Source organism: Sorex araneus, chromosome 1 (genome assembly GCF_027595985.1).
Source record: "Sorex araneus isolate mSorAra2 chromosome 1, mSorAra2.pri, whole genome shotgun sequence".
Classification (NCBI taxonomy): Eukaryota; Metazoa; Chordata; class Mammalia; order Eulipotyphla; family Soricidae; genus Sorex; species Sorex araneus.
The window spans coordinates 351,661,797-351,675,061 of NC_073302.1; the positions used below are offsets into that span (position 1 = coordinate 351,661,797).

The 13,265-nt window shown below is 46.5% G+C and overlaps 1 protein-coding gene across 1 annotated transcript in view; it reads right to left on the reverse strand.

The window, feature by feature from the left end:
* Positions 1–13,265, reverse strand: part of AOAH (acyloxyacyl hydrolase) — a 266,187-nt gene that overhangs the window by 68,365 nt on the left and 184,557 nt on the right. The window contains exon 13 of the mRNA XM_004606887.2: positions 12,399–12,481. Within this exon, the coding sequence (XP_004606944.2) occupies positions 12,399–12,481 (83 nt within the window). The remainder of the gene's footprint in view (positions 1–12,398; positions 12,482–13,265) is intronic.

Sequence of the window (13,265 nt, forward strand, 5' to 3'; positions counted from 1 at the left end):
CTCTCTGGGCCAGGATTCAATTCAGTATATCACATTTGATTTCTTGTCTCTTTAGTTTCCTTCCTTCCTTCCTTCCTTCCTTCCTTCCTTCCTTCCTTCCTTCCTTCCTTCCTTCCTTCCTTCCTTCCTTCCTTCCTTCCTTCCTTCCTTCCTTCCTTCCTTCCTTCCTTCCTTCCTTCCCTTCTTAATCCCTTCCCTTCCTTCCTTCCTTCCTTCCTTCCTCCCTCCCTCCCTCCCTCCCTCCCTCCCTTCCTTCCTTCCTTCCTTCCTTCCTTCCTTCCTTCCTTCCTTCCTTCCTTCCTTCCTTCCTTCCTTCCTTCCTTCCTTCCTTCCTTCCTTCCTTCCTTCCTTCCTTCCTTCCTTCTTTCTTTCTTTCTTTCTTTCTTTCTTTCTTTCTTTCTTTCTTTCTTTCTTTCTTTCTTTCTTTCTTTCTTTCTTTCTTTCTTTCTTTCTTTCTTTCTTTCTGCCATACCCATTGGTGCTCAGGGCTTACTCCTGACTCTGCACTGGGGAGTCACTCCTGGTGATGCTTACCCCCCTTCCTTCCCTTTGTTGTTGACGTTAGCGTGACCATGAGCAGTGTCCATGGCTGGCTGTGGTTTTTGGTGGAGTCACACGGCAGGTGGTGGTGCTTGCACACTCAACTGTCTTGCTCACCAACTTTGCATGCCTCTTGCTGCAGTGCTTGTGCAGTGCTCACTGAGGGCATGCCATCTGAGTTGGGTACCTAAGTTATGGTTGTGGTGCTCACTCGGTCACTCCCCAGGCTCTGCATGCAATTGGTGATGGCATTTGCACATTTTTTGTTGTTGTACTGCTCACCAGATCATTTCTCTTTTTTGTGGCACTCACACACCTGACTGTAGTACCCCTGGAAATCACTGTGATTCTAGAGGTGGCAGACATCAGAGTGACCAGACTCAAGCAGCTGTTCCAGGATTGCCCTGGGTGCACGTCAGTTCCCAGGATTCAGAACCATGACCTGAGGCATGTAAGGCAGGTGCCTAAACCATTGCACCACTTTCAAGTTTCTTTAGTTTCTTTAATTTGGTTGGTTCCTTAATCTTTCTTTGTCTTCCAGAACTCTGACACACTGGAAGGCTATATTAGCAAATAATACATTATCCTTTAATTTGGCTTGTTTTTGTTTCCTTCTGAATAAATTCAAGCTACTCATTTTGGGGCAAAAGTATGACAGCAGTTGCTCAGTGAACCAAAGGAACAAAATTTTCTCAGAATTGGGGGTGACAGGGTGGAGAGCATATAAACAACATGAATTTTATGCCTGTGTACAGAATTGGATGCAGCCAAGGCTTGATTAACACCCATTTATAACTTGTGTCTTCATCATTCTTTTTCTTGTATTGACATCTTCCTAAGATCTTTTGATAGAGTGCTGGCACAGGATGCTTGGTTTGGACATTTAGTTCTGCCCAGTTTCCCTGGGCAGGGTTTGTCTCATGATCTGTCTTAGACACAAGAGGGGAAAACCTGCCAGAGGCACAGTCTGACATCCTCATGAGCAGGAACTCCCAGGGAGGGTGACACAGTTTAATCTCTACCACCAACAAGGGCGAGTCACTAAACTTTTCTGGGCTTCTATTTCCTCTCCTGTAAAAAGTGTTGCTTTGTGGATTCAAAGTGTATGTACATATATATATATATGTATATATATGTATTTATATATATTTGTGTGTGTGTGGTATTTAGTATAGTAGTATACTTAATTATACTTAGCATACTTAAAGGGCTTAAAGGGGGTACTGAGTATTTGGTCTGTAAAAAATTCCTATGCAGAAATCTAAACCCACTGTGAATGTACCTGGAGGTTGCACCTTTGAGATCTCACTGGTTCAGGAGATCAGAGCTCCCTGGATTAGGATTGGCACCCTGATGAGACTTGGTCAGAGAGTTCTCTCGTCCTCTTCCTGTCATGCTAGGTCAGGGATACAAAGAAGGCAGCAGAGAGAGAGAGGGCACAGACTCAAACTCCATGGCATGGGACCCCGCATCCCAAACAACAGCCTCCAGCACTGTGAGAAATGAATGCCTACTGTTTATAGACCACCCAAGCTGTGGCACTTTATTAAAGTGGGCTGAACTAAACAAATAGCACTTAATATTATTGCGATCAGTGAAATAAAATAGCAGCAAGACTCTAGTTAAGTTCACCCTGCTGATGGATGGTTCTGGAGCTTCATGCTCCAGGGAACAATGGTCCTGGCAGAATTCCTGGATAAAACACAATGAACTGCCTGAACTCTGAAATGGCATTAACATTTTTTCTTGCCTGGGGTAAAACCAGAGGAATGGTGATGTTTCTCTGGTGAAAGGAAAATTCTTCAATAGTTCTTTGGCTTGTTGACAAAGAAAAAATACTCTCTATCAAGTTTCTTAAATTGCAACAGGAAGACACATAGCTCCCTTACATCTCCTCTGCTTAGAACATCTACTGGGCCTACTCCTGGCTCTGTGCTTAGGGATCACTCCAAGCAGTGCTTCAGGGAGCACTTGTGATGCTGGGATTCAAACCTGCTTTGTCCTCATGCAATGATAAAAGGGATTCAATTTGGAAAGGAATCAGTTGAAATATGACTATTTTCAGATGGCATAAAAATATTCATAGAGGACCAAAAGGATTCCACTAAAGAACTTTTAGAAATAATGAACTAGTATAGCAAAGTAGCAAGCAGGCTACAAAGTCAATACACAGAAGTTTGTCGCACTCCTATATGCTAAAATATGAACTAGAAGAGAAAGGGATCCAGGAGACTACTCCATTAAAAGTGTCCGAAGAAATCAAGTGTCTAATAATCAACTCAATGAAATATTGAAAAGAACTATTCCTTAAAAAATTTAAATCACCTATAAAAGAAATAGAGGTGATACTCAGGAAATGGAAAAATATTCTAAGTTCATGAATCAGTAGAATCAACTTTGCCTAAAATGACCATCCTACCTAAGTTATTATATAAATTCAATGTACCTGCCATTAAAATTTTAATAACCTTCTTAAAGGATTTAGAATGGCCATTAATAAAATTTATATACAAACAAAAAACACCCTGAGTACCCCAAAACATTTTAAGAAATAGGAAACTGAGAGGTATCGCCTTGCCCGACCTGAAACTCTACTCTGGTGCTGATGCAGCACGGGACTGGAAGGACCGACTATCTGACTGATGGATTAGACCTGAAAGCACAGAGGTAGACGCTCCCATCTGTGACCAGCCAGTTTACAACAAAGGAGCTGTGCACAGGAAGTGGAGTACGGAGAGCCTGCTGGAACCCAGGACACATGCACGCCAGGCACGAGCTTCACAGTTAGGCCTCATTCGCCCAGTCAACTTAGATCTCTCAGGCCTCTGCAGCAGTGCAGGGACCCCAGGGCTGCATCCAGTGATGCCAATGAAGCCTTGTAATGTCAGGGACCAAATGGACCAAACTCATTGTTTTTGAGGGGTGTGGGGATAAGACTGGGCCACACCGAGTGTTGTTCAGGGTTACTCCCAGCTCTGTGCTAATGGTTGCACCAGGAAGTGTTTGGGGAACCAGATAGTGCCAGGGATGGAACCAGAGTCATTCATGTAAGGCCAGCCCTTATCCCCCGTACCCTCTTTCAAGCCCCTCCCAGGATAAGTTTTAAAAACAGATTAGGAACTGGAAAGATAGGGGTTAGGCCCTTGCCTTGCATGTGGAAGACCCATAGTTTAAAAAACTTTAAGAATATACTTTTTCTATTTTTTGGAGAGGAGACGCATTGCTCACGTAGGGCTCGGTGGCCTGGGATGGATCACTCTGACTTGGCATGGGGCTTCTCAGGCCCAACATTACTGGGGACCACTGGGGTGCATGGGGGACGAAGTGGGGCTGAGAATCAAACCAGGAGCCTCCTCAGACAAGCTGTGAGCTCTAGTCCTTTGAGCCGACTCCCTGGCCCCAAGTCAGACAAGGTTCATGCTTCTGCCTCTGCCTCTCACTTCCTTCTAGACTGGTGGATGTGGCTAAGGGCTAGAGACCCAGCAACTCAGAATAAAGTTAACTCCCTGGCTTGGCTTTCAGGTCTCCATCATGGTCACCTTCTCTGTGCCAGGTAGATGCCCTGCCTTGCCCTTGCTGCCTTTGCCAGGAACAGGAGGTGCGCACCGGAAAATCACCTGCAGGGCAGCTGCCCAGCCTCAGACCCTTGTCCAGTCTGTCCCTGACACACTCAGGACACTGGTTGCTCAATGCTTCTGGTGCCATCGAGAGACATTGAAGGGGCTTAGAGCTAGCTCCACGGGATTAGCGAGGCTGCACGTGCAGGAGGCCCCGGCTCCATTCCTGGTGCCACATGGCCTGTGAGCACTGCCAGGAGAAACTCTGAGCACAGAACTGGGAGTTGCCCCCAGCACCACCAGGTGTGTCCCAAATCCCCTTTCTTGCTCCTCTCCCCAAGGAAGAAATATTTAAGGAAAAAGAAAATGAAAGGGTTGTAAAGCAACTTAAAACATGCAATAAAATTCTTTTAAAAAATGAACATCTTCCGGACATCAGCCCTTCTGTTGTCCATTGCTCAGCTCCCCAAGCTCGTCCTCCCTGGCCCCTTGGGCGGAGTACTAAAGCCTGAGATCAGCTTCTGCATCAGTGGCTTAGGTGTGGACCCGAACACTCTGCTGGCCACAAGAACTGGGTTCCTGGTCCAAGGAGGAGGAGTCACTTCTCCCTGGACAGCTGTCCTCCACGATCTCCTGGTGAGGCAGGCAGGAGGCTGCATTACAAAGCAGCTGATTTTCTGTCCTTGACACACTCAGGACACTGGTTGCTCAATGCTTTCGGTCCCATCAAGTGACAGTGAAGGGACTGTAGAGCTGGCTCCATGAAAATTATGCAGTCTCTTAACTTTTATAGAACAGCAACAAATAAGATTAAAAGGTAAATCAAGACATTTTGACTGGAAGTGAGCCGGGCATGTTAGCCGGGCTGATTGGGAGCTTCAGAGTCTAGGGCTGAGAGGGGAGTTGATTTCTCCAGTTTAAGTCCATGATTTCCCACAGAGGGAAAGTGTGTGTTAGCGCAGAAAGCAGACACAGAGCCAGTGAGTGTCAAGCCTTGAATCCAGCCTGAGTGTGGTGGGTCTGCCGCCCCCATCTCAGCCCCTCCTCACCCTGTGCCCCTCACAGTGTTTGTCACTCAGGAATATCAGCCAAAAGCCAGAGAGATTTCACAGAGGTGTATCAGCCTTTGTGTGTGAAGGTCTTGGTTCGATCCCTGGCAACACGTGGTCACCCAGCCCTGGCAGGAGTGGCCACTGAGTGAGCACTATAGGTGTGGCCCTTCCCCAGTCAGCACATTTCATGGGGGGAGGGGAATCATCCTCATGAACTTGGAGCTCACTTCTGATTTTCCCTGGTGTGTTACTTGAGTTGTGTTGACCTGAGGGAGACAGGCACGGGAGAGTTCTTGGCAGGTCACTGGAGTGATTCACTTTGAGTGGGATGTATCAGAGCAGCTGAGAAAGCCACGGGGTGCAGGCACGGGGAGGGACCCCCAGAGGGGAGCTCCCCACTTACCCACTGCTCCCTGCTGCCTCCTCTTCCCTCACCCATTTCCCACCTAACTTTCTTTTGCTCTTTATTGTGGGGTTCCACCTGGTGGTGCTCAGGGGCTGTGTTCCTCGAAGTGTGTGTGTATGGGGGGTGGGGAGGAACAGAGCTTCATGCCTCTATGCAAGGCCTGCACTGCCCCCTCCCAAGTCCTGGAAAGCCACCCCACTACAGCAGTCCCACACTCTCCTGTAGATGACCTGAGCGTGAACTCCAAAGGCCCGTCGGAGTTGTGTCCCTTCCCCTTCTCGATCTGGAAGATTCTCCTTCATTCCCAGATAGGTTCAGGAATGAGAGGTGGGCGAGGAAGGCATGAGGTTGACCAGGCTGGACTTTCAACCTCATGCCTTCCTGGCTCTATAGTCTTGATAGAGGGGGTGGGGGGGAGGCTGAGGCTGTCAGCACCGGCACACTCACCGCATGGAAGCATCTCCACGGTCCCTGCTCACTCACCCATGGGAGTGGGGGCACCCACGGTGGCTGCAGAGGGTGGAGCTGGGACCCGGAGGAAGAATTTCCCTGAGAATTTCAACTTTCTGAAAACAAAACAACCAGGAACAGGCTTGCTCTCTCAACTCTGTCTTCTCTCTCTCCTTCCCTCTCCCTCTCCCTCTCTCTCCCATGCCCCTTCCCTCTCTCTCCCCCTTTCTCTCTGTTTCTCTTTCTCTCTCCTCGCCCTCTCTCCCTCTCTCCCTCTCTCCCTCCATTTCTCTCTCTCTCATTTTGTTTTTGGGTCCCAGCCTTACTCCTGGCTCTATACTTGGGCAGATATGAGGGGGCCAAATGGGATGCTGGGGATTGAATCCTGGCAGGCCGCATGCAAGGCAAATGCCCTACCCAAGGGACTATCTTCAGCCCCACTGGCGTGTTCTCTTGAAGACATTTTTTGCCTCTCCTTTCCTCTCTTATTTTTCTAAGTGAATTTTTTTCAATAAAAACTATTTTAATACAAACACTACAAAAATGGAATTGCCAGGAGCAAAATGGGGATGGCTGCGAGTGCAAAGACCCTTGTTCCTGGGGACAGCGGCCCCAACTGCCCAGGAGCATGGTCAGCAGAGGGTGAGGAGATTCAGGCCCTGGAACTGTTTGTTTTACAATGCAGACCATCTTGTTTCTCAGGAAAGCAAACAACCTTAGGAAATTTTGCTTACCTAAAAGTACATCTTAAACCCCACTGTATTTGTTTTCCTTCTGCCCTTTAAGTGAAGTATCAGCTCGCCTTTTGTGAGGTTTGCACACCACGGAGGTTTCGGGTTGGCAAAAGATTACTGTGTGTGCTTTTCTTTTCCTCAAAGGTTAAATGTGAGTTCTGAGAGTTGTTAATAAAGGAAGCAGCCACAAACAACAGGCAGGGAACAATAGCCAGGCCCTGACCCCAGGACTTGCTTAAGAGATGGGGTCTTCTATGCCTGCCCCTTGGTCCTCCTTATTTCCTTCTTGGAGCAAGTGTGCAGCCTGAAACAGACCCTCTGTTAGTCACCCCCAAGTCTCCATTAGTGGATTCCACATCCCAGTTGCTGGATGGATTTGCTTTCCCCGAACTGTGAAGTTAAATGAAAGCTGGAGCAGGCTGCAGAGCCCCAGCCCGTCCTGCAGACTCCCCGTGTCGGGGCATCCTTGCCCTTCACCTGCAGGCTTCAGAGAAGGGCTGGCCAGGAATCCAGCACCTGCGGAAGGGCCGAGTGTCCGTGGACAGGCCCTTATTGTATGCAGCTGGCTGAGCTCAGGGCTAGGGCACTAACAAGTGTGTGTGTGGAGGGGGGGACGGTGGGGCACGATCTGAGTGAGTCAAGCCCGTGGCCCAGTTGCAGGGAGGCAGTGTGACAGGAGCTGTGTGGTGGGCAGTGGGCACTGCAGGGCTCAGCTGAGCTCAGGCTAGGTGCACAGGGCTGACCTTTGAGTCCCACAGAGCAAGAGGCTCAAGGGTCACACTAGGATGCCTCATGGGGCATGGATGTGGGAAGAGATCTCGGATCTATGACAGCCCAGAGCCTCCTCACCGCCCGGCTACCTGACAGCCAGGCCAGGGTCTAAACCCTGGGAGTGATGGTCTTTGCGAGGGAGAAGACAAGAGCCCGCATCCGTGTCTAGACTGCCGTTAGCCACCTTCTCTCACCGCATTCTAGAGCTCTAGAGCACCAAGCAGCCGGGGACTCTTTTCTCCCCCTTTCTGTCCTACCCACCTTTACTCTTCCTACCTCCACCATCACCCCTGCCCTTGCCTTCCATTCCATTCTGCGTCTGAGACGCTTTCTTCATCCACCCTCCAATTACACCAATTTCACCAATTTTTGGGCTTCCTCTGCCCTCCACTCATGACTCATCCCGTCCACCCTCACTACTGTCTCTCATCACAGCAACCAACCTCTTCACCCCTCTCTTCACTCCCGACTCTCCAGCCTAGCCCCTTTCTTCCTACCAGATACCCCGGGTTACACCTGTTCTTCCTCACCCACCCTTTTTCTCTCTTTCCTGCTGCTGGCCAAGAAACCCGGAGACCCCCATCCCAGAAGCTTCTGTTTTTGTCCTCTAACTCTGGGAGTAGTTTTCCATTTGAACATTGTGCTTTTACATTCATTTTAATTTTACAAATACACTTTGTTTCTTCCATCAAATTCTGAAAAGCTGTATTTTTCCTCCCAAAATTTTAGTAAATGACCGGTAAGTTTAGTTAATAACAGTAATGAGCTTTCAGAAGCATCACATTTCCCACAGTCAACTTAAAAACAGTCACTGACGTTCAAGGCTAAGGACTACTATGGTCTGCAGAGGGACCCCATCTGGATCAATGCAGCAGTTGTTTGGGGATGAATTCCACAGTCACGTGATATAGTTGAAGACACCGGTGTTAAGAGAAAAGGGACACTCATCGGGCTGACTTTCACCTACAAACCCCACAAAGATTGGCCACTAGGAGCTTGTCTAGATAGCACAGAATGAAGCTCTGTTATCACCATTGGCTCTTAGGCTCATTGAAACTTGATCCCCACTTTACAGACATAAAACAGTCCAGAGAAATGAAGTGATTTGTCTAGGACAGTGACTCCAGGACCCCTGGAGGGAGGCGGGACTCTGTTCTCCAGGCCTCATTCCGAATGTCTGACAAATAAAGGGGAGCCTTTGAGAGAAGACAGCATGCCAGGACATCAGTACTTGAAATAAAGATAATTGGACATTGTCTATTTTAAAGTACTTCATTAACACTGGCAATCATTCATGATGGAGGCATCTTTAACACAACCCCCACCCCCAACTTTCTGGAAGTTCTACATGTAGAGTTATCCAGAAGAAAACTGGGGCTGTTCCTTTAATTCTTACTACACATTTTTCAAGGAATGTTTTAAAATTCCATTTGATCCCTTTCCCCCCTTTTTCCTTTTTCTTTTTCTCTAGTTCTGAAAGATAAGTGTAGTCATAAATATGCAGCCTGCAGAAAGCTGACTTTTCCTATAACTAATAAAAACCTTGGGGAGTAATTGGAATAACTTGGCACAGGTTGGGTTACAGGCTGCATAATATCAAAAGAAAATCCACAGTAAAGAAATGGAACAGCAGATAAGATGAGGGGCTGGAGAATAAAATCAGGACATTAAATAATGAGTAACTATTAAAGGCTAAAAAAAAGCCTTTTAGAATTACATCCTTAGAAAAATAGTTAAGAAGCATCCTCAGAAAACTTACTTGAGGGGCTGGATCAATAGCACAGTGGGTAGGGCGTTTGCCTTGCACGCGGCCAACCCGGGTTCGATTCCCAGCATCCCATATGGTCCCCTGAGCACCGCCAGGAGTAATTCCTGAGTGCAGAGCCAGGAATAACCCCTGTGCATTGCCGGGTGTGACCCAAAAAGAAAAAAAAAAAGAAAACTTACTTGAGACAAGGTATGCATTTCATGCGTTTCTAAGAAGTGCAATGTGAAAGAAAAATAGGGAAACAATCCCTCCCCTACTCCTGGCATCTGTTCATTAGATAAAAGACTGACAGAGCCTCAGGTTTGATCAAGATTTGATGTGCATTTCCCCCTGATTAGTGCCTCCTCCCCTCCCATCTTCTTTTCATCTCCAGAATCTGAGCCTTATAGGTATGATGTCAAGACAATCTACCACAAAAGGAAGAAAGCATCTACTATAAATCAGCCTGCTTTCTTTTTCTTTCTTTTTAAACAATTTTACAAAATATGAGTACATTCAGTGTAGGTAGAGAGTGCTGTTGGCTTGAAGTTCTGGGTCCTGTGACAGACACGCTGCTTTGAACAGAGGGCGCTGGGCTGCGGGGAGCCTTGGAGGGACGCCGTGCCTTGGAGGGACACCGTGGCTGCCTCCCCCTGGTCCACGGGTACTCCCGGGGATGGTGAAGGCTTTCCTAATGGGTGTTTTCCTTCCTTCCTTCCTTCCTTCCTTCCTTCCTTCCTTCCTTCCTTCCTTCCTTCCTTCCTTCCTTCCTTCCTTCCTTCCTTCCTTCCTTCCTTCCTTCCTTCCTTCCTTCCTTCCTTTCTTTCTTTCTTTCTTTCTTTCTTTCTTTCTTTCTTTCTTTCTTTCTTTCTTTCTTTCTTTCTTAAGGGGGAAAGCAATCACCTATAATTTGTCATACATAATGATTTTCTTCTGCCAAGCTTCCCCCCCATCGCACCTGTTTAGATTTTGCTTTAAAGATACTAGAAACCAGTCAATACTATTCACTTATTTCCTGAATTTTCTTGTCATATTGGTTTGTCTTATTAAACAAAATAAATGAGCTTTATTTTTTCAAAGGGACCACAAAGGGAACAAAGTTTTGGGCCAGGGCCACACTCTGCTTAATCTAGAAATGTGGTGTTGTTTGGGCTAGATGGTGCTGGGGGTGGGAGTTGGGCAGCAAGGTTGGTGGTGGGAAGGTGGGCCAAGGGACTGAACTCAGAACCTCACATATCTCACATATACTGGACCTGTTCTCTGCCTCTTCCCACTAGTCTCCAAGTTAAAGGGATTTTAGCTGTCACTTTCTAGAACTACCTAATGCACAGCACAGATGTTTCACTATATATGTATATATTTTTTTCTCACAAGATAGCGAAAGTGCAATAAGCTGTGTACCTTGTAGCTACTATGATTCATAACCAGATTGGTTGAGTTCCTATGCAGAGGTGAAACATCTCTTTCGGAGATATTCTATTCAGAGGTCAGTAATTATATGGGATTCATGTGTGTCTGAGTGAGACTAGAGCTGTCTAAATTCCTATGCAGATAGTATTTGCAGAGTTGGAACTCTGCTCTTCATCTTTCTATGTCTCTGTTTTCTCAGCTGTAACACTGGATATTGTTACAATGCCTCAGTTCTGAGAAACATTTTATACACCTGAAATTGGATTGAGTGATGTAATTAACAAGTACATTATAATTTTTCCTTCATTTTTCCTCCCTCACTCTTCAGAGTTACAGCAATCAGTAGTTTCCTGGAATTAAAAAAAAATAGTAATAATAGTTGTCTTGTTTTTATTGCTAGGATTAGCTAAGATATTTTGCAAAAACTTATTAAAACTTAATAAAATTTGATAGGATATCAAAAAATAAAAGCTATTGCTTTATTAGTTATAAACCTCTAACTCAGGAAATTGGGCAGCTTGGCACCACAGGTGAGGGAGTGTCTGCGGTGACTTGACAGTGCTTTGCCTTGTGCAAATGTCCCTTTAGCTCTGGCCTCCTGAGCTCCACATGCTCTGCCAATGGCCTTTCTAAAATTTTGCTGCTGGATGAATGTCCAGCCCCTTGGTTTATGCCTTGATGATATTGAAGCAGGCAGGTAGACAGAGAAGGTCCCCCCCCCCCCCCCATGGCAATTAATTCTTGGGGAGGAATAAAACCAGCAATCCTAAGGCTGCAAAAGCCCACCTTGTGGACACTTAGGAACTAAGGCTTGATTAGCCTTTTACCTGACACCAGCACAGATCCAGAGAAAGCTGGGCTCCAGCAGGAACAAAGGCCAGGAAAGAAATTTCAAAGAAGATCATCAACTCCTCCCAACTCTATCCACACTAGCAAAAGACGCTTCCCTAGGTAGGAAGCCCACCTGGGGCAGCTTGGGAGAAACCCTATAAATCTGAACAAAGGAAGCACATGCATGTGCTGCCCTAAGCTTGTGTGTTACTCAGAGCACACGTGGTGCCCGAGCACATGTGTCACCCACATCCCCCTCTTGAGATGTGTGCTGTCATATCTAAAGCTGGGAAGTGTCCTGGAGCACTGAAACGTCCTGGAGCACTGAAACTCCCCCTTCACTCCGGAGAAGCCCACGTTCTCTTCTAGTGCTTTCTCTCTCTCTCTTTCTCTCTGGCCTCCACAGCCCCCCTCCCCGCCAAAGCCTTCCAAATGAAATCCCTTAACATCACTGCTCATCTTCTCCTGAAATTCTTTTCTGAGAAAAAGGCAAGAACCCAAAAGGCTTGGGTAAGATCTAGGTTTATTTTCTTTTCCTGTGAGGAACAATGCCCCCAGCAGACTCTTATCAGTCCTAGATTTCCCTAGCCATTCCCCAGGTGACCGCGGTGGATAGACAGATAATGGCAGCTTCTCTTCTGAGGCTACCACCTCTCTCCTGCCCACTTCACAGAAGACCCCTGGGATCCCACTGGCATCAGTACTTGCCCTTGTTCTCTGCCATGTATGGAAGACTGAGAGCAAGACTTCTCTCTCAGAATGGGTAAAAGTGTTGGGATTGGAGAATGTTCATTTCATTCCATGATCCTTGTTATGTAACTGTTAGCTTTTGTGGTTCTTGTGAAATAAAATAGATGATGAAAGGCATGTTGATGAAAGTTCAAGTGGAAAGCTACATACCATTTTTTGCAATATTCTGGTAATCCCTGTGGTTGCAGCGGTTTCTTGCCCTTAAGCGTAGATAGATAGACTCTTCTTTAATTCTGAAACAAAGAAATAAATATACAATTATAGTTAATGTCATACATGATAAAGTAAAAGAAACAGGATAAAGTATAAGGAAATGTTGGGGACTGCTCAGGACCCTGAACAAAAGAGGACCCCCGAAACCTTTACCCTGGACAAACCAGAAAATTCCATTACCAGCTTTGCATAACCTGAGGCAAAGGTGCCCTTGTGACAAAGGAAATAGCCAAACTCAAGAGGTAAAAGTAGCCCAGGGCAGTTAACTAAGAGACGCCATAAAGCCCTAAAGTAGAATACCTTCCTCTACTCTAAAAACCTTGTGCATTCCTCCTGCCAGATGCTCCTGCCAGATAAACCCTTGCCTTCCTCTCCCCACTATTTCTCAATCTACTCTTGAAGAATGTTGTAAGCCCACCTAATACACCCCGAACCTTTCCTTATTTGGTCTGAAAAGACACTTCCCTGATGATTGACAACTTATGTACCAACCCCCTGCTAAGAAAAGTATAAAACCAGCATGGCTGTTAATAAAGTTGCCCTTGATCGGCATGTGTCGTCTTGGGCCCCCTGTTTACTAACCTCACTAGTCTTATTTCAGGTCAGGACCCTCACAGAATCCACCCAATTAGGAGTGCTTTCCACTGTTGTCTCTCCGCAGGCAGGAGAGATCTCCAGGGGAACGCGCAAGGAAACATTTTATTATAATTTTTTTTAATGTGGTGAATAATAGCTCAGAAAATCAAATCTCTAGATATGCTTTAACAATGTCATTATGTAATTCTTAAAGAAAAGTCTCCTATT